At 31.9% G+C, this 20,665-nt stretch overlaps 2 protein-coding genes across 2 annotated transcripts; one reads left to right on the top strand and one right to left on the bottom strand.

Annotated features, from left to right (window-relative positions):
* Nucleotides 1–5,511: 5,511 nt before the first annotated feature.
* On the bottom strand, nucleotides 5,512–6,946 carry HELRODRAFT_181880 (hypothetical protein; the record flags this gene model as incomplete). Its single annotated transcript, XM_009031663.1, has 5 exons — nucleotides 5,512–5,589; nucleotides 5,668–5,748; nucleotides 6,187–6,234; nucleotides 6,489–6,574; nucleotides 6,796–6,946. The coding sequence occupies 5 exons, from the start codon at nucleotides 6,944–6,946 to the stop codon at nucleotides 5,512–5,514; spliced, it is 444 nt and encodes a 147-aa protein (XP_009029911.1).
* A 4,088-nt stretch (nucleotides 6,947–11,034) lies between these two features.
* On the top strand, nucleotides 11,035–18,386 carry HELRODRAFT_116244 (hypothetical protein). The gene is made up of 20 exons (XM_009031662.1): nucleotides 11,035–11,147; nucleotides 11,667–11,751; nucleotides 12,150–12,247; nucleotides 12,499–12,579; nucleotides 12,784–12,911; nucleotides 13,293–13,442; nucleotides 13,703–13,796; nucleotides 14,079–14,166; nucleotides 14,387–14,486; nucleotides 14,740–14,823; nucleotides 14,908–14,976; nucleotides 15,134–15,213; nucleotides 15,320–15,418; nucleotides 15,573–15,708; nucleotides 15,910–15,979; nucleotides 16,188–16,260; nucleotides 16,412–16,505; nucleotides 16,760–16,861; nucleotides 17,004–17,064; nucleotides 17,251–18,386. The coding sequence occupies exons 1-20, from the start codon at nucleotides 11,132–11,134 to the stop codon at nucleotides 17,385–17,387; spliced, it is 1,845 nt and encodes a 614-aa protein (XP_009029910.1). The 5' UTR covers nucleotides 11,035–11,131; the 3' UTR covers nucleotides 17,388–18,386.
* Nucleotides 18,387–20,665: the final 2,279 nt, after the last annotated feature.

Genomic DNA, 20,665 nt, shown 5'->3' with positions numbered 1-20,665 from the left:
ATCAACAACAAAATAACAATAATAATAAAGTATAAATGGGAGCATGTAAAAATCATTAAAAAACATTTACTGCTGGTTAGCTCCATGTCTCCACAAGCGTTGTTCAGTTTAATGTGATTCATTATTCGTTAAAATGTTCTTTTTTTATTTATTTCATGTTTTCCCTTCGTTTATTTTTTTCGTTTTTTTTTCTCATCGAGCTATAGCATTGAAAAATTATTTTAAAAAATTACAAACCTTTGCCGTGACGGTTGCAGTAATGAAAAAAAATAAAGCAAAAGACGTCACAAATTTTTAGAATACAAAAATTAAATCGCTCAATATTTAGTATAAAATTATTGTTTATCGATTGCATAAAAAGTCTTTTATTAAAGAATCCTCCAATTAACATCTGATAAGTTTGTCCATTCAAAACTTATTTTTCTTCATTCTGTTCGCTACTGGTTCTCTCGATAAAATGAGCCAACGAGCTAAGGAAATCGAGTGTTTGAAGCAGGTGGGCAGATGTGTGATTATTAATGAATTGATTGATCGATTGAATGGTTAATTAATTAACTAATTAATTAGTAGTTAATGATTATTTTAATTCAAAATTTATCAGGAGGTAGCTTGCCTGAAGGATAAAAGAAAATGTTTATGTGATAAGATACAGGTAGTACAATTATTTGTAATAGGGAAGGACACAATTTTCATTAGCATTCAATAACATTTTTTATTGAACTTCTGAAAAAAATAAAATAAAACCATTGCAATAATCAAAATTTAAATACATACTCAGTTGAATAAGAAATAAAACATTCTCTCCAAAAACAGCAATTGCAAAACCTTCGAGATCAGTTGAAAGCAAAAGCCTGCGACGTTTGCAAGGACAACGACGCTCTGAACCAGGAATTTGAGGAGTTGAGATGCGAGAACAAGTGCCTCAAGTGCAAGATCAAGGAGCTGGAGGAGGAAGCTAGCTGCCTCAAGACACTGGCCGACAACATTCGTCAGAAGGTTGGTCACTGAGTCATTGTTGTATATATATATATATATATATATATATATATATATATATATATATATATATATATACAACAATATGGTCTGGTCACAATTAAATAACTAACCACTCAACTATATTTTAATTTCATAAATTCTCCACAGTTATCTTGCATCTGACGAAGAAGGCAGATATGTTGATTAAAGAATGCTTGATAATTTTTATTTGGAATAAAATATACTGATAGATGAATGAACGAATGAGTGAAGGAGTGAGCGAATTAACAAATGAACGAACAAATGAACGAACTAAGGAATGAATAAATGAATGAATTAATGGATGAATGATTGAATGAACGAACGAACAAATGAATAAATAAATGAATAAATAATAGAACGAATGAAAGGTTAAATTTTACATTACAATGCAGTTTCACCTTGATGTTAATCTGTTACACGATCCATGCACTAGTATGGTGACAGTTTACGTGTCTAGTGTCTGAAAATATCAAATGATAAAAAGAGATTTTATTTTATTTGACCACAAAAATCAAAATAAATTAACATAAAAAATTAAAAGTAACACAATTAAAAATAACAAGCTCTCTCGTTTACCTATAACTTAGGCATTGATTTAGAACCTCATCTCAGTTGAATTTGATCTGTTATAAAACACTTTTAATTCCGAAACAAATGTATTTAGTAGAATTTATTTTATTCTGTTAATAATAATACCAAGTTTGTGTGCGTGCGTGTGCGTGTGTGTTTGTGCGTGTGTGAATTTCGTACGACAAATATGTTTAAAATATATATGGAATGAATTTTATAAACTGTATTGATAAGGTTATCAGATCATACTGCCATTATATTGTTTCTTAATTAAGATTCGAATAACTCGATTCAACCGGTTTTCGTTCGAATATTATTTGCTAAAAATTCATTCAATAATGAACTATTTAGCATAAATATCCTTAAAAACTTGTAAATATAGTGCGTAAAGAGGTCTAATATAAATAAATTTAATACAAATTAATTAGGATTAAATTATAAACACGTATATAGAATGCATCTCGATAAATATAAAATCATTAAGAAAATCAGTACAGTTTACACATTGTTGTATTGTACTGTCCTATGCCAAGAAGGTTAGTTTAATTTTGTTTATTTGGCAGATGGTATTATTAATAATAATTAATGTTGAATGGTAGGTATGTATCAAAAGTATATCTCAAAATGTCAGAAGTGTATCTAAGGATACTAAAAACCAACACATGAATGTATAGAAATAAACTTAATTCAACGATATTGAATTATGCATACAAAGATTGTTGTTTCTGTATACGCAATGATATACAATGAATATGCACTCACCATCCACCCACACACACATACACACACACACACACACACACACACAATGCACACACACGCACTCACACAGGTATAAATGTGCGTGAAGGGATTAATGTATGGACGGACTTAATGATGGGACTTGCGATAAGTTTCTTCATCCTCTCCTTCGTTGTGATTACCGTCAACTGCATCAACAGATGGTACAAAAAAAGCCTTGAAAATAAACAATAATAACAAAATTTAATAACTATTTGAAATGTTTGAATAATTAAAATAATGATGAAATATTTTTGTCGAATTTACTGTATTATATTTTTGATAAAACCTAGGTTTAATTGACTATTTCACTAATATAAATATTTTCGATATATTTTTAATCTGTTCCATGAATATACATAATTCATGATTTGTCATTATATTTATTTATTTATTCAAAAAAAGCATTCGTTAACAAATTTTTCATTAATACAAAAAATCAAATTAAATCACTAAACTATGATGAATGCAAATGGACTGCACCGTCAGTACGACGGATTGCGTCATCGGTGAGTCTTCACGCGAGCAGAGTCCAATTCTTGACAGGCATCCCCGTGAACAAAACTGGCAGGCCCACGCTTCCAGGCCACTGCTGCTCTGACGTCGCGTTTACGACGTTCTCTTTTATTATCAAGTACAGTGATTCGAGTTCTTTCAAATCCATCGACCGCGGACTTGCATTTCCTTCTCCACTCCGAAGAGCATCATGACCAAAAAAGCCTGGGTTGAGTTCACATTTCTTCAGGTTGTCTTTCAGGTTATCGCCGCCCTGGGCCACTTGCCAGACGACTTCCAATGGTCAGTTATCCAAAACACACTTGTTTGGGTATTCTTGAGTCCGGCATGCGAACGACGTATGACCAGTCCAACGAAACTTGGCCCTGAGTATAAAGGCTTCAATGCCTAAAACACCACATATTCTTAGAACCTCTGTGTTGGGCACCTTGTCCTCCCATCTGATGTGTGCAATAAAGCCTACGTATGTGGTGGCCTATGTGGTATAAGCGGCGATATGATGAATGCATATATACATACAAAACACCATATAATTAGAATAAATATAACGGCCTTCGCTCATTTTTGACGGTCGAACAAGGAGCTTACTTCCGGAGGGGAATTGGAGGGTGATTTTTTATTGTCCAAGTCTAAAATTACGATCGTTTATTTACTAATTTCGGAATATTGCTTTTATTTAAAATGTTTTGAAAGGTGATAGTAGATGCTGTTTTAGGATAGATATTGCTGTATGACGGTTTTTGCATTTTAAATTAAAAAAATTTTTTGTGAACCAATCTTCTAACACTTGACTCGTTAACGATTAACTGTAACCGGTAAGGGTAACGTAACAACATTAACGACGACTAATTAGTAATTAAATTACTAAACTCTAATAATTAAGCTAAAACTAAACTACTAATTCTAATTACTAATTAAAATAAATAACAGATAACACTAACGAACATTAACAGATTAGACTACTAGAGACTACCAACCGCTACACTACTACAACTACTACAATAACAGCACTTGTTCCTAAAATCCTAAATCCTATTGCTTGATTGGTTGTAAAATTTTTACTTACAATGCTTAGGCCTGGGAATAAAGAATATATTTTTTAAAATAACTAATATTCAATGATTTTTGCTAGTTATTCAATTATGTGGATAATTTCATATAATTAGAATAATTTGTCGTGCTTGGATTATTGGCTTACGAAATTGCATGGATTTTAACGAGCAAGCTATATGAAATATTTACTTGACTTAATATGCTTAAAACATTGTAGTAATTCTCTTTAATTTTATTAAATAAAATTATGATTTTATTAAATAAAATTATGTATTATTAAATTATTGTTGTTAATTTGAATATAAAAATTATACTTTTGGTCCTGTGAAATCCGGTGGTTTTTTACTGAAGCCGAAGGTTGGCTCAGTAGGATTGAACTAAAGTCACTCTTTTTTACACCATTCAATCATGTTAAAAATTTGTTTGCTCATGAAATAAACGGCCTAAATAGATCAAAATTGTTATTTGAACAACTATCTTCATTATATTCAATGAATATTTTACATTCTGCTGGTGCTCATAGAAATTATGGTTGCTGAAATCATACGTTGGCTTACTGCAGTGGCTTACTGGGTCTCATACAACAGTGTCATGGCGGTTTTCTTTACATATAATGCTTTAAATAAGTCAATATATTCATTTCACATTTATTTTTGTCAATATAAATAAAAAAATTGCTTTTGTCTGGTAAAATACAGTGGCCAAGTAAAGCCGTATGTTGGCTTAATCGGATTTTTTTTTCATATATAAAATACTATGAGATCAATCAATCAATCAACCAATCAATCAACCAACCAACCAACCATTCATTCAATCAACTAATCAACCAACCAATCAATGAACCATATTTAAAAAATATTTGCAAGGCTTGTTCAAACTCGAACAAACACTTAACTGTACAGATTTACAAACAATTTCGAGATTTTAGTAAAGAAAGAAAAACACAATAGTTGCTTTTATTAAATCAAGAAATGTCTAAAAATTATATAACCAAATTAAAAAAACTAGAAACCAGTCAACATTTAATAAATAATTAAATAAATTAGACATTATTAAAAAGATTGTTCAAAAAGGTAAAATTTAAGGCGACGACGACGACGAGAATAAAATGTAGTTTGTTTTGTTGGTGTGGGGCTGGGAAGCGAAAACAAACACATCACAAAAAACTAGTAAAAAGTCGCAAGAATAGTAGTCAGTCACCTACCTACAATTAAATCACTCTCAGGGCCCTAGCTTACTTTTAATCATTAACTCAACTCACCTACCTACAAATATGTTTTTCTACGTTTTTGGAATTTTACATGTTTTAGGTATTTTATTTTACATATTTCAGCGTTTTTATTTTACTTGAAACTTTAACTAATGTTAAGCCCTAGCCTACCTACGATTGTTCAACTCATCTCAATCCCTAACTTACCTACGAATTAAATTAAGTCAGGTAAAGAAAATAGAAAGTTGAAGAAAAACATAACAACAACGACACCGAATGAATGGATGTTGTGTATGTGTGTGTTTTATTGATGTGTGTGTGTAAATGTGCGGGCGTGTACTCTCCAAAAACTTCTTCACTCACTACGGACGAACCTCCATTGCACCGACCATCATCCGACGCGCATCGATGGAATGAATTTGACCGGATACTGAAAAACACTAAATTAAAAAAAAAATAATTCTTTAAAGTAAAAAACAAGCCATTGGAAAAAAAGGCAACTTATCTTATCTACCTACTTCTCTGACTACTTCTCCATCACTTGCGAAGTTCAGAGCGAATCTCAAGACCCATCTGTTTTCAAAATTCATTGAGGAGCGCTGTTGAACATCGCGGAAATAGCGCTTTATAAGCTAAATGATTGATTTATTGATTGATTGAGATGACAAATTCGAGTACTTTCAATGGTACGATGGGACAAGAACAAATTTCTTTTAATATTATCTTCAAATTGTCATCGGAACGATCATCATGAGACCACCATCTGAAACATGCTGACGCCCACCACAGCCCACCTCTCATCATTCTGTAAAAAGATATTTTTATTAGCTTAGTAGTAAATCAAGTAACAAAGGAACGAACGAATAAATGATGAATTGAATGATTTAACGAATGAATAGAATGAATCAATTAGTGGTGGAATAATTTGAAAGATAGTGATAAAATGAATGAGAAAAATTAAAATAAAACTAAGCCATACTTCAAAAATCGTCGTTGTTGTTTTCTTCAAATTGTCATCGGAACGATCATCATGAGACCATCATGTGAACCGTGCTGACGCCCACCACAGCCCACCTCTTATCATTCTGTAAAAAATTATTTTTATTAGTTTAGTAGTAAATCAAGGAACAAAGGAACGAACGAATAAATGATGAACTGAATGATTAAATAATTAGTTAAAAGAATGAATGAATGAATGAACGAATAGAACGAATTAACGTCAATTAATGGAAGAATAATTTGAAAGATTGAGGGGAAAAATGAATGAATGAGAAAAATAAAAAAAACGAAACTAAACCTTACTTCAAAAATCGTCGTTACTTCAATCCATTACACCGACCGCACCGACCACCACATTCAGATCGGCACACAAGATTTCATCCGAACTTCTGAGTGTCAGTCGAACAGCCAACGCGCTGATTCTTCCTACACCACATCATCATACGTAAATCATCATGAGACCACCATCTGAAACGTGCTGACTCCCACCACTGCCCACCTCTCATCATTCTGTAGACAATTTTTTTATTAGCGTAGTAGTAAATGAATGTTAGAATCTTAGAAGCAAAAAATTATAAAATGGAAATAATGGCAAATAAATAATAACTGAAAATAATAAAGAGATTAAAATGTAAAAAAAAACTTACCGTCGTCCACTCGACCAACATTTGAATGCTTACCGGTTCCTACGCTGTCCTCCAAAACTGGTGCCAGTCCTCCTCGAGATTGTTGCTGAAACACAGCTCGTGGAATGGAGAAAAAGAAAATTCTCATCAGAAAGCTTAGCGGTGCCTGCATCTCAAATTGCTTAATAAAAATAATCCTATCTACCTATTCAATTACCTTAACTAATCTATATTAAATTGTTAATGGTACGATAGTCGAAAGTCCCCCTTCATTCTCCCTCCTTTGCACAGATGTTCACCGACAGCCAGGGCACCGGATAGTAAACCATTGCCGTGCGGATAGTAGACTATTGCTGTGCGGATAGTAAACCATTTGCCGTCCGGAAGCCGTGCGGGTAGTAGACTATGGCCATGCCGCATAGTAAATCATTACCGTGCAGATAGTAAACCATTGCCGTCCGGATAATAAACCATTGCCGGTTCACCACTGGCCACCAAGGCTTACCTCTGACAACGGACTTTGAAATTCAGAGTCTATCGGCTATCGTACCCTCAACTTACCTATTCATTACAATTAAGCCCTAGCTTACCTAAAATTACAAAACTCAAGAGCCCAATTCATTGGCCTTTCGGCACCCACCCCACCACCTACGTAATGCCTTGGGCTCCAACTTAGTAATAACAATATAAAACTTAAACCCTAAATCTATTAATGAGTATGTGTTACAACGTAGCCTTAACTTACCTATTCATTACATTATGGCCTTAACTTACCTAAAATTACAAAACTCAAGAGCCCAATTCATTGGCCTTTCGGCACCCACCCCACCACCTACGTAATGCCTTGGGTTCCGACATAATAATAATAATATAAAACTTATAATTAACCTACCTATCGATACACATACAGCGTTTTAATTTACATTACAAGATTGTTCCTAGAATTACATTATTGCCCTTAACTACCTATGAAATTAAATTACTCTCAACCTTAGTAATAATAAATTAGAATGTGTATTGAAAATAAAATTACGCTCAAATACTAATATATGTGTTTATGTATGTGTTTGTGTGTGTGTGTGTGTGTGTGTGTAATACGCTAATGCGTGTAATGTAGATGCAAGAAAAAATAGAAGCGATAAACTTACGCGCCTACCTATTCAACTACATTAGTGTTGGATGCTTCCTATCCATCCTACCTACAATTAAAATTATGCCTATCTAACCTACCTATATAGCTACTTAATGTAATTGTGTGTGTGTGTGCGCGTGTAAGCATTCTTACTTATTTTTAAATTACAGAAAAAAGAATAAGCCAGGCGTGTATTCTTTGCCTCTGAATGAATGAACGTAGCCTGACATCTTCCATGATGAACTCATCTGGAAGCTTCAACCTGAGTGAAATGAATAAAATCTTATTTATTTAATTAATTTAAATGAAACGAGCCGCGGTGAAACCCGCCAGCCGAAAAAGCCAGCCAATTGGCAAAAAGAGAAACCGCAAAGAAACCGTAAAACGAACCCCAATCAGGCGTGCATTCTTTGACACTGAATGAACGAACGTAGCGTGACATCACAACCATTCTGATCTTCCACGATGAACTCCTCCGGAAGCTTCAACCTGAATGAATGAACCTGAAAGAACATAAATGAATGGACAAATCTTATTTATTTAATTAATTTAAATGAAAATAGAGAAACGCAAAGAAGCCGACCGGTCGGCAAAGAAAAGAACCTCTATATAACTCTATGTAACTCTATGTAACTCTATGTAACTCTATGTAACTCTATGTAACTCTATGTAACTCTATGTAACTCTATGTAACTCTATGTAACTCTATGTAACTCTATGTAACTCTATGTAACTCTATGTAACTCTATGTAACTCTATGTAACTCTATGTAACTCTATGTAACTCTATGTAACTCTATGTAACTCTATGTAACTCTATGTAACTCTATGTAACTCTATGTAACTCTATGTAACTCTATGTAACTCTATGTAACTCTATGTAACTCTATGTAACTCTATGTAACTCTATGTAACTCTATGTAACTCTATGTAACTCTATGTAACTCTATGTAACTCTATGTAACTCTATGTAACTCTATGTAACTCTATGTAACTCTATGTAACTCTATGTAACTCTATGTAACTCTATGTAACTCTATATAACCATACATTCCACCACATTCAATCAATAAAAATCCCACTAAAACCAGTAACCACCGCGTACCTGTTATATGTATGATGTGAAACAAATAAAAAAAAAACAAAGCAAAAAACACACCACCAAGTAGAGTAAAAGAATAGAAGTCCCTAACCTACCTATGTAACTAAATTACCTTATGCCCTAGCCTACCTATATAATAAATTAATTTTTACCTCACCTACCTATGTTTCATTAACTTAACTTAAGACTCATGAAGAAAGAGAAAAAGGAGTAAAACAGAACATAAAATACTACCACACAAACAAACATGATGTATGTATGTATGAGCAACCGCTAAAGAACCCACCTAAAATATAAAAAAATACAACATCCAATCACACAAACCACAGGCATGCAAACTATATATAATTCTATATAATAAAATAAATAAAAATAAAATAAATGAGATCAGGCAGACTGCTTCATGCGAGGCAGAATGCCTGATCTGATTTTCACGTTTTTTCAGCTCCTATTTATACTCGTTTCAACCATACACTTTCACCATTTCAATCATTCACATCAGTAAAAAACTTATTTAATGTATGTACTACAGTATTATACAGTCTTAACCACAATGCCAACAGTACTAAATTGACGTCATCGAACGAACGCCTTCGAAATTTTCTGGTTGGCTGGTTGAATCTGCTATATTGCTTTTTATATAAAACATATAACCTTATTAATTATTTGTATACATGGATTCTAGTTACTTTATATATATATATACACACACATATATATATATATATATATATATATATATATATATAAATTCATTATAATTGCAACAGTAATCAATGCTACATATGTACGCCGCAGTTCAAAATTTTCGGGGAGAATTCAAAATAGTTTGAGATCACACCTTGCTTAACATCCAATTCCAAGCGTAGCCGAGCTAAACTGAGCCATTATGCATAGATTTATAAGCGCTTTTATAATAAAATTATGCTCGCTTTATATATATAGTATATAAATTCCTTATAAACGCAACAGTCGTAATCAGTGCTACATATGTGCGCAAATTTTTCTGGGAGAATTCCAAATAGTTTAAGACCACACCTTGCTTAACATCCAATTCCAAGCCAAGTCGAGCTAAGCTGAGCCAATATGCATAGAGTTATAAGCGCTTTTATTTTAAAATTTTGCTCGCTTTATATAGACTATATAGTATATAAATTCATTATAAACGCAACAGTAATCAGTGCTACATATGTGCGCACGCAGTTCAAATTTTTCTGCAAGAATTCCAAATAATTTGAGACCACACCTTGCTTAACATCCAATTCCAAGCCAGCCGAGCCATGCTGAGCTAATATGCATAGATTTACAAGCGCTTTTATATTAAAATTTTGCTCGCTTTTTATATATATAGTATATAAATTCATTATAAACGCAACAGTAATCAGTGCTACATATGTGCGCACGCAGTTCAAATTTATAATTTATTATAAATTTTATTTGATGTTTTTTTAATTAGACAGGTCACAATCATCATCATCATCGATATCGCAATGAAATCAAATTGAGAATTTTTTATACTAAAAAAAGTATCTTTATTTATTTTATGATACTATTTTGTTCAATAAGATACTGTTTGATACGTATAACTAGAATAAATATAACGGCCTTCGCTCACTTTTAACGGTTGAACAAGGAGCTTGCTTCTGGAGGGGAGATGGAGGGTGAGGTTCGAGTCAAAAGTTACGATAGTATATTTACTAATTACGGAATATTGCTTTTATTTAAAATGTTCAAATTTTATTTTTTTAAATTGTTATTCAATTAACTACTTTTATTTGGTATAAATTTAAACAAATAAAATCGACATTACCGAAAATAATTAAAAGTTGCAAAAATTGAGATTCTTTGCATATCCCTGCTCCAACCCATAAGAAACTGTTGTTTAATGGTAAATAGGTCTCCCCTTGCAAAACACATAATTATGACTGTTTAAAGGTGAACCAATAAAAGATTCACAAAAAAATCATACAATGTATTTGTGGCTATTAGTCAGAACGTTGCATTTAATCATTTATTTGCGCAAACTACAGTTTTTTCGTTTTTGACCTGAAAAAAATTATTTTTTTCCTGATTTCGACAGTTAGGATTTATTGAAATTATTCAATTTTCATCGCAAAATTCAAAATGTCTAACGATGATAGTGAGTGTTGTTATTTAATTTTAAATTTTAATTTTTTAAAATATAAAATTTTTCAAAATTTAAATTTAATTTAATTTAATTAATTTACCTCTAAACTTAACTATTAATAAATTTTAATTTAAAATATTTACTGCCTAATGAAGCAGCTCAAAATGAAAAATTAGATTACTTAAAAATAGAAATAGAGAGTTTAGAATAATAAAATTAAAAATAAAGTATATAAACAAATATAAAATAAAATAAATATATAAAAACAGAGAAAGTTAGACTAGACCACTAAAGATTAGAAAAACTAATTAGCTAAATTACTGTTCCAGTGGTTTTGCATCTGGTATTCTCTATCTATTAGCATTAGTTAGTTAGACATTAGTAAATTAGTCTATTGTTTTATGTTTTATTTTACTGATTTTATTTACTTACATTTATTTACTTATATTTATTTTGTTTTATTTAATTAATTAATAATCTATCTAACTAAATTTTAATTATATTAAATTAATCAATTTTAAATCTGATCAGGTATTAGGGAGCATTACCTTAAAAAGTTCAAACTTTCAGTCGGTGTGGATACATCTAAAAGCCCCATACATCAAAATCTGAGAATGTAAAATTATTTCTTATCCTAATAATGTTGAAATCATTATATTTTTCAGTTTTTTATATTATGTTTTTTTTTGTAAAAATATTATGTTATCTATTTTTATTTGTCATTTTAAAAAAATACAAAATAATCTTGAGATACTTGTTCTTATTAAGCTAGTCATATGTGTAGCATTGAAAGTTACTAAACTAAAATGTCAGATTACAAATAATTGAATAAAATTGTATTTGCTTGTTTATTCTTTTAAATTCCATGAATATAAATAGATAGATAGATAGATAGATAAATAAATAAATAAATAAATGAAACAACGTTCTAAATGTTAATAACCTTTTTTCATTTGAAAAAATTAGCTCCCATTAAAAAATTAAATTTTATCTTCAAATCTTCAAAATTCCCAGTCACATTACAAACACACATTTCTACGTGGAGGCACTTACTCCTGACATAAAAGAGATCCTCATCATTGACAGAGTCACCAACGAATTGAAACTTTCCAGTTAGTGCTTTAGGACAAACACACACACGCACACAAACACACACACGCACGCGCGCGCACACATACATACAACACAGACACACATGTGTGTACATACTACATGCACACAAACACATATACAGACTTACTAATGCACTTATATACACACAGATACAAACACAGTCACACATAAATACATACATACATTAGCATACAAACAAATACACCTATACATCAGTTTTGTTTAAATATAATAATTTTTTTAATTTTAGAAAATCCAGATGACATTCCAAAGTTTCAAGTGCAATTGAAGAGTATATGTGGGATCTTTGGTATCATAAGACTTTTGGCAGGTCTGTTTGCATACGCCATCATCTTCATCATCACTCTCATTACAATCATCATCATCATCTTCACAGTCATCATACTTTCAACCAATCATCACCATTCTAATTCATCATTCATTTCCATGGTCATCTACTATGATTCATTTCATCATCATCGTCGTCGTCGTCATTATCATCCTATGATCCCATGGCCTTCATCATCGTCATCAGGACCCTACTTGATAGTGATAACGAGGAAGATTAAGGTCGGCGAGATAGATGGCAAGGCAATATGGAAAGTGGCAGCTACTGAACTGCTGCCCTATCAGAGGACCACACTGCATCTCAATGAACAACAGGTCCTTGACCGAACGAGCGAACAAATGAATGAATCAATGAATGATTGACTGATTGATTGGGTAGTTGGCGAACGAATGAATGAATCAATGAATGATTGACTGGCTGATTGATTGGGTAGTTGGCGAACGAATGAATAAATGAATGAATAAATAAATGATTGATTGACTGGCTGATTGAATGGGTAGTTGGCGAACGAATGAACGAATGAATGAATGATTGACTGGCTGATTGATTGATTGGGTAGTTGGCGATTGAACTGTGTGCTACTTGGTTGGTTAGTCATCAATTCAGTTTATTGATTAATTAATTATTTAGTTATATTTTTCGAATTTTTCAATTCCATATTCCAATTAATAATTTCTTCCCGCCAATTAATCAAGGTACAAGATAACGCGCGTTATTTATCTATGGTGGAGGCCGTTTTATCCATGGAGAATTTTTACTTTTCGACGTCGTACGATCTCACGCACACCTTCCAGAGGCTGTTCAACACGAGTCCCGACTTTAAGTCTATTGCTCTTCATGATAGGGTTGGTTGGTTGACTGGTTGATTGATTGGCTGGTTGGTAGTGTAATTTCTTGATTGGGTGGCTGTTTGAAAGACTTATTCATTATTATTATTGATTGAAATTATTGATTGAAAATATTGATAATGTTTTCGTCTAAAAATTAATATTAACTACGGTTTGTTTCAAATAGTAATAATAATATTAACTATTATTATTATTATACATGTAATAATTATAACTATATAAATTATAATATTAATAATAAAGTGTAATTATAACAGGCGGACCAGAGATTTCTTTGGAATGGTTTTGTACTTAAAGACTTATCCCAGCAGTTTGAATTGAGTTCATTCTGCCTACCAATCATGTTGGGATGTATCTTTTGTGCGTGCGCGCGTGTGTGTGTTTATGTGTGTATGTATACGTGTATGTATGCGTGTGTGTTTCCATTTGTAAGTGTACAAATTCAAATGTGTTGTACGTTTTTTCATTTTTCTTAGCGTGGCTCTGAACTAAAACTATGCTGACGATGGTGATGATGTTGACGGCGGCGACGACGACGATGATGATGTCGATGATGACGCTTTTGATGATGCGAATGTTGATGATAACGGTGACGTCATCGTCTGTGGTGATGATGACGATGACGACAAGCAGTCATATCAGTGAACACGTGCAGCCTGAGGGGGCACATATTAAAGTACATACTCATCTCCAGGAGATCATGCTTCAGGGCGGGAACCAGGTGATGCCGTGAAAGAATGAAGGAATGGATGAATGATTGAATGAATGAAGGAATGAATGATTGATTGAATGAATGAATAAATGAATGAATGAATAGTTAATGATAGGTTACATGAATAAAAGAGTAGAAGAATAACTAGTTGAATGAGCGAACCGATGAATAAATAAAATAACAAACAAACAAGCAAACAAGTATGAAGATATTAACAAACGAACCAAAGATACAACATACGAGGCATAGATGACGAAGGCAACGTGGCGAACTTTGTAGAAACTGAGCAGATCATTGAATTCAATAACATCCGATGCTCCTATGTACAGGTTAATACCGCTACCACTACTATTACTTCTCTTACTCTTGCTACTGCCGCACTAATACTACTGCAGCTGCAGCTTCTACCAGAGCTTCTACTACAAATTATACTAATACCGTTGGTACCCTAACTACTATTTCTATATTACTATTATTGCTACTGCTGCTGCTCCTAGGGCTTCTACTAACACTTCTGCTACTACTTCTACTACTACTACTACTACTAATAATAATAATAATAGCAATAATAATAATCTCCAGACAAGAGGCTCAGTACCACTGTACTGGTCACAGCTGCCAAATCTGAAGTACAAACCGCTCCCTGCCATCATTCCCGACGACCATGTTCGTAATCGTGGTTCACTTTTAGTTTATCATCATCATCATTATTATAACTATTTATTATTATTATTATTATTATAATTGCAGTTAAAAGCGTTCACCTTACATATGGAGGCCCAAATCTACAACTACGGCAAGCAAGTGCTCGTGAATCTGGTAGGGAATAATAGTAATAATAATATTATTATTATTATTAAATAATAATAATAATAATAAACAACAACAATAATAAAAATAGTTGATAATAGTAAATAATGATAAAACCTACGATAATGGTGCAAAACGATAATATCAATGTCAATTAATTAATTAGCTTGATCAGAAGCGTCCAGAAATTCAGCTTGTAGATGCCTACAGAGAACTCACCAATAGATTAAATAATCCACAAATAAGGTAGTAATAAATTATGCAAATGAGGTGCATTTATTGTAAATAATAAATTATGCAAATGAGATTTCAAGACAAACGACATTTAAAAAAGAAACAACAACATCAACAGCCACGTAGCTTTCGACTTTCACAAAGAGTGCAAGAACATGCAGTGGCATAAACTGCAATTGCTGCTGGACATACTCAATGAACACCACAACGAAATAAGGTTATCGTCATTGTTGTTTACTTATATTGTTATTATTAGCAACAACACAACAACAACACAGCAAACACATCGCAACAACAACAACTGTGTCACAATCAAAACACCAACAACAACTTCAGCACATCAACTACAACAATAACAACAACAACAACAGTTATTTTTTCATGCAAGACTCGATAGTTGAAAAAACTCAGAACGGAGTTTTTAGGACAAACTGCATTGACTGCCTCGATAGGACCAACGTCGTCCAGTCTATGATCGCTAAGAAGGTCCTTCTGGAACAGCTGAAGGTCGTTTTTGTTGTTGTTGCTGCTGTTGTTATTGCTGCTGCTGTTGTTGTTGATAGGATTATCACCATTATTTTGTCTCTGGTGACTTGTGATGACGAATGAACGATGATGATGATGATGGTATTAACGACGATGATGATGGCGTTAACGACGATGATGATGAATGTCGATGATGCCTGTTCATTTTTCCCCATGTGACAGAACTTACGAATTTTAATGTCCAACGATTCTATTGAGAATTTTGTTGAGTTTGAGACCATCTTTAGGAACGGTTAGTTGGCTGGTTGGTTGGCTAGTTGATTGGTTGATTAGTTAGTTGATTGTTTGCTTGTTCGTTTGTTAATATAACCTATCATTTATTCTAAATTTGTTATATTCATCATCGTCGCTTACCTCAGCATCATCATCTTCTTTTTCTTCATCACAATCATCACCTCATTCATCATAATCATCACCATCATCGTCGTCGTCGTCATTAGCGTGGGCAGACAACGCAGATGCATGCGCCAAGCAGTACGCTGGCACTGGTGCTCTTAAAACTGATTTCACCAGGTTCTCATTTTCGACTGACTGACTGAATGAATGGATGGATAAAATGAATGAATGAACGAATGAACTTACACACATACATAGACACACACAAATACAAACATACACACATACATACATACATACATACATACATACATACAAAAACATACAGAACAGGCAAACGAACGATACTAGGAGCATTGCAAGACGGCTGGAACTCAGCTAAAAGATATTTCATTAATAATTTTTATGATGGATTCGGGCAGGTACGTATCATTTTGTATCGTTTTGTTTTGTATCTTTCAAATTTTGTATGTTTTGTATTGTATATGTTACATTGTATTTGATACAGGTTTTTCTATAATATGTTTTGTATTTTTGTATGTTTTGGTTTGTATGTTATACCGTTGTATTGGATATAGATTTTGTATTATATGTTTTTTTGTATTTTTGTATGTTTTAGTTTGTATGCTATACAGTTGTAACAACAACGACAACGTCAAAATAACTAAAAATATAGGACTCCCAGGACCTGTTTTTAGGAAATTATGAGGTCGAACCGAACGAGGGAATAACCGTAATCTCACCTCTGAGGTCAGAGAAGGATTGGAAGTTCTACGCTGTTAGTGCCTCTTTTCTCATTGGCTGGCAGACCGTGACCTAGTTAATTATATTTATGAATTTTATAGCCCATACTGATTGGCCAGTTGTGACCTGGTTACATAATTCGTGATCTATTTTAATTTTATTATTCACATTTTCAGCTGCCTACAATCTTCATGGTTGCTTTCTCCATGTGCGTCGTCAGTGTTCTCATACCAGATGGTCAGCTCCTAATTTATTAATAAATTTAATTTATTCATATGATATATATATATAATTATATTATTTATATTGCAACTGTCTTGTCGTCCGTTTAATAAAAATAGCAATCAAATTATAATAATATTAACAACAATGAATAACGATCAAAAAATTATAAAAATTGAAAACACCCCCGAAACTCCAAAGAGCACATAAGCGAGCAGCTGATGTACGTGTTGTTCTGGGGAGGAGCCTCGGCCGTTACAGCGGCCACGATGCTGTACTACGGGAGGGAGTTCGTCGACAGGCCCAAACTCGTTCAGAGAAAGTTGAAGACCGAATGAATGATGGCTGGTGTTCAGTCGGTTTGAGTTGGCCGGTCGTTGCCCGGCTTGCTGGTTGATCTGTCAGTTGGCTAGTTGGTTGTTTTCTCTCTGAGATGGTAGATCCGGCTGATTGATTGATTGATTAATTGATTGATTAGTTGAACAGTTAGATGGATGGATTGATCTATCGGCTGATTGATTGAGCACCTAGATTGATTGCATGTATTATAATGATGTTACATAAGGTTATTATTTATAAACGATAGATGAACGAATGATAGTGAGTGATCAAAGAAATACTTATACGAAAAACGAACGAAAGAACGAATGAATGTACGAATGAAGGAATGAACAAAATATGTATAAATGAATGAACGCAACTATCTCGTGGATGTTATTGACGGATAAATTATTAATCTTGTTGTTACTAATGACACGTCATTTAAATCACTATTTAAAAAGTTAATTAATTAATTAATTAATAGGTTAATTAACCAATTAAGTTATTAATGATTAATTGTTTCGGTTAATTATATCATTTCTTTGTGATAACCAATCATTTCACGTACTTATTTATATACCTATTTATTTACTTAATGAACGAATTTGGTTTTAAATAACACACAAACTTTAAAACACACACACACGCCACACACATACACACATACACGTTCGTATATTTATTTATGTGTTTATTTCATCAATTACGCACTTCATAGCAACAAAATATGTCAAAAATTTCTACACGGTTCGGGTTTTTAGCGTTATATCTATCTATCTCACTTCACTTTCACACCCACATATATAATATATTATAATTAATATTATAGTTAATAATATAACTAATAATATCAAACACGTATGAACGTACATACATAAATATCGATCAGTTAATCACTTAATTTATGATTTTTTGTATTTTGCTTAAAAATCTAACAAAGGTAAACAAAAGATTATATAAATATATTTATATAAACATTTGAAGAACAATAATTTTTTTCATGTTTTATTTATAAACTCATTTAACGAAGGTTTCCCGCAAACACACACACACACACATACATACAAATACACACACATAGTACAAAAACACGTACACACGCAAAACGCAGGCATACACACACACACACACACACAAAAGCTCACAAAATATAGATTAAAAATTATATCATTTGTAAGTCAAACAAATGCGAATGCTCTCGACGAGATAATATGTTCATTCTCACTTTCTTTCTCTCCCTCTCTTTCCCTTTCTCTCTCTCTCTCTATATATATATATATGTATACATAAATACATATACATACTGATGCAATCACGTGCATAACCTACAATAAAATTTCGGGCACAAAATCACACACACAAATTAAAAAAAAACCTTAAACAATAAATTAATCGTTAATTAACCAAATTACTAAATTAATTATAAATTAATTAATTGATAAAATGAATAATATATATAAATGAAATTGTATAAAGTGACGAAATAGCATAAATAATGAATCATAAAATCATACATATTATGTATATGTATATATATATATATATATATATGTGTGTGTGTGTGTGTGTGTGTGTGTGTGTGTGTGTGTGTGCAAGAGTTGATAACTAATTATAGTGATGAGCTAGTAGGCATTTTATGCTATACAGATACAGAAAAGGTACATACAACACACACACATACACAGACACACACGCGCAGACAAACACGCCAACACATATATATACATATTTGTGTATCAGAGTTTTTAATATTTATCAATGAAAGGAAATATTAATTCATACAGTTACGAAGCAACTTTTAATTATGTCGTGTGCGTGTATATATGCATGTGTGTGTGTATGTATGCATGTGTGTGTGTGTGTGTGCGCGTATATCTAAGTGGTGTGTGTGTTTTAAGTTATTCGATGTTGATTGGTTAAGACACATTTATAAATTGGACGAGTTAAATAAAAACAACAACAATAATAATAATAACATAGCGACTTAAATTGTTATTATTTTTGCAATTAAACGATCGCCTATCAATCATAAAATAATCATTTAATAATAATTTAAATGTAATAAAGTTCTTAAAATACTCCAAACTAGAGTAAGTAAAGTCATACCTATACAATTGCTTATATATATATATATATAAATATAGGAAGGAGGCCAGATTTTATACAGTATTGTAAGAATTTTACCGAATTGTTGGCATTAATCAATTAATTATTAATGCCAATAATTCGGTAGAATTCATACAATACTGTATATATATATATATATATATATTATATATACATATCTTTGTGTGTGTGTGTGTGTGTGTTATATATTTTAATTGTTTTATAGGCTGGAAAATGATTATCCTATGTCAATCAATCAATCAATCAATCAACCAATCAATCAACCAATCAATCAACCAATCAATCAATCAATTAATTATACCGATCATTTAATTATATAAATCAGTTACATAACTAATTACATTTTAATTAATTTAAACAAGGAAGAAGATAAAATAATATCGATGTAGCTAAACGTGAAATACAAATTACAGATTGCAAGTATATATAATATACTAATATATATATAATCACTAAACCTTAACACAAAGCAACGTAGTTGTAATAATACTTTTTAAAGAATGTTCTTCTTAAAGCAATCACGCCATATATATTAATTATTATACATACAAACAAAGAAAAGACACAATTTAAAAAGAATATATATATATATATATATATATATATATATATATATATATATATATATAGCAGGCAGTGAATGCACGCACGCACGCACACAGACACGCACGCACACACAAAGTTATAAATGATTCAAAATATACTTTTATATTGTATGACAAAAAGAACAGACACTGTTGAGAAAATCCAGGCTAAAAATAAAAATAAGTGAAAAGATACTATATACATAACTCCGAAATATATATTTTATGTTGATTGATCAATCAATCAAACAGTCAATCAACTAATTAATCGTAATCAGTCAGTCGCCCAGTCAAACGACTTATCAGCTATAACCAATCAGTCAACGAATCATCTGATGAATCACCAATCAATAAATAAGTCAATCAATCAATCAATCAGTCAGAAACATAGTCTAGGCCAAAGATGAATAAATGAAATAACTGATTAGGGTGAATTTTTTTTCATAATATCTTTGTTCATTCTTTAGTATTTGTTTTGTACTTCGTTATTTGAAAAATAATTAATGTAGTCTAGACAGAATAATACACAATAATAATAATAATAATAATAATGATGATGTAAATAAAACAAAAATAGGAATAAT

This window comes from Helobdella robusta (assembly GCF_000326865.2).
Source record: "Helobdella robusta unplaced genomic scaffold HELROscaffold_77, whole genome shotgun sequence".
Lineage (NCBI taxonomy): Eukaryota > Metazoa > Annelida > Clitellata > Rhynchobdellida > Glossiphoniidae > Helobdella > Helobdella robusta.
This window is presented reverse-complemented; position numbering and strand designations above follow the sequence as displayed.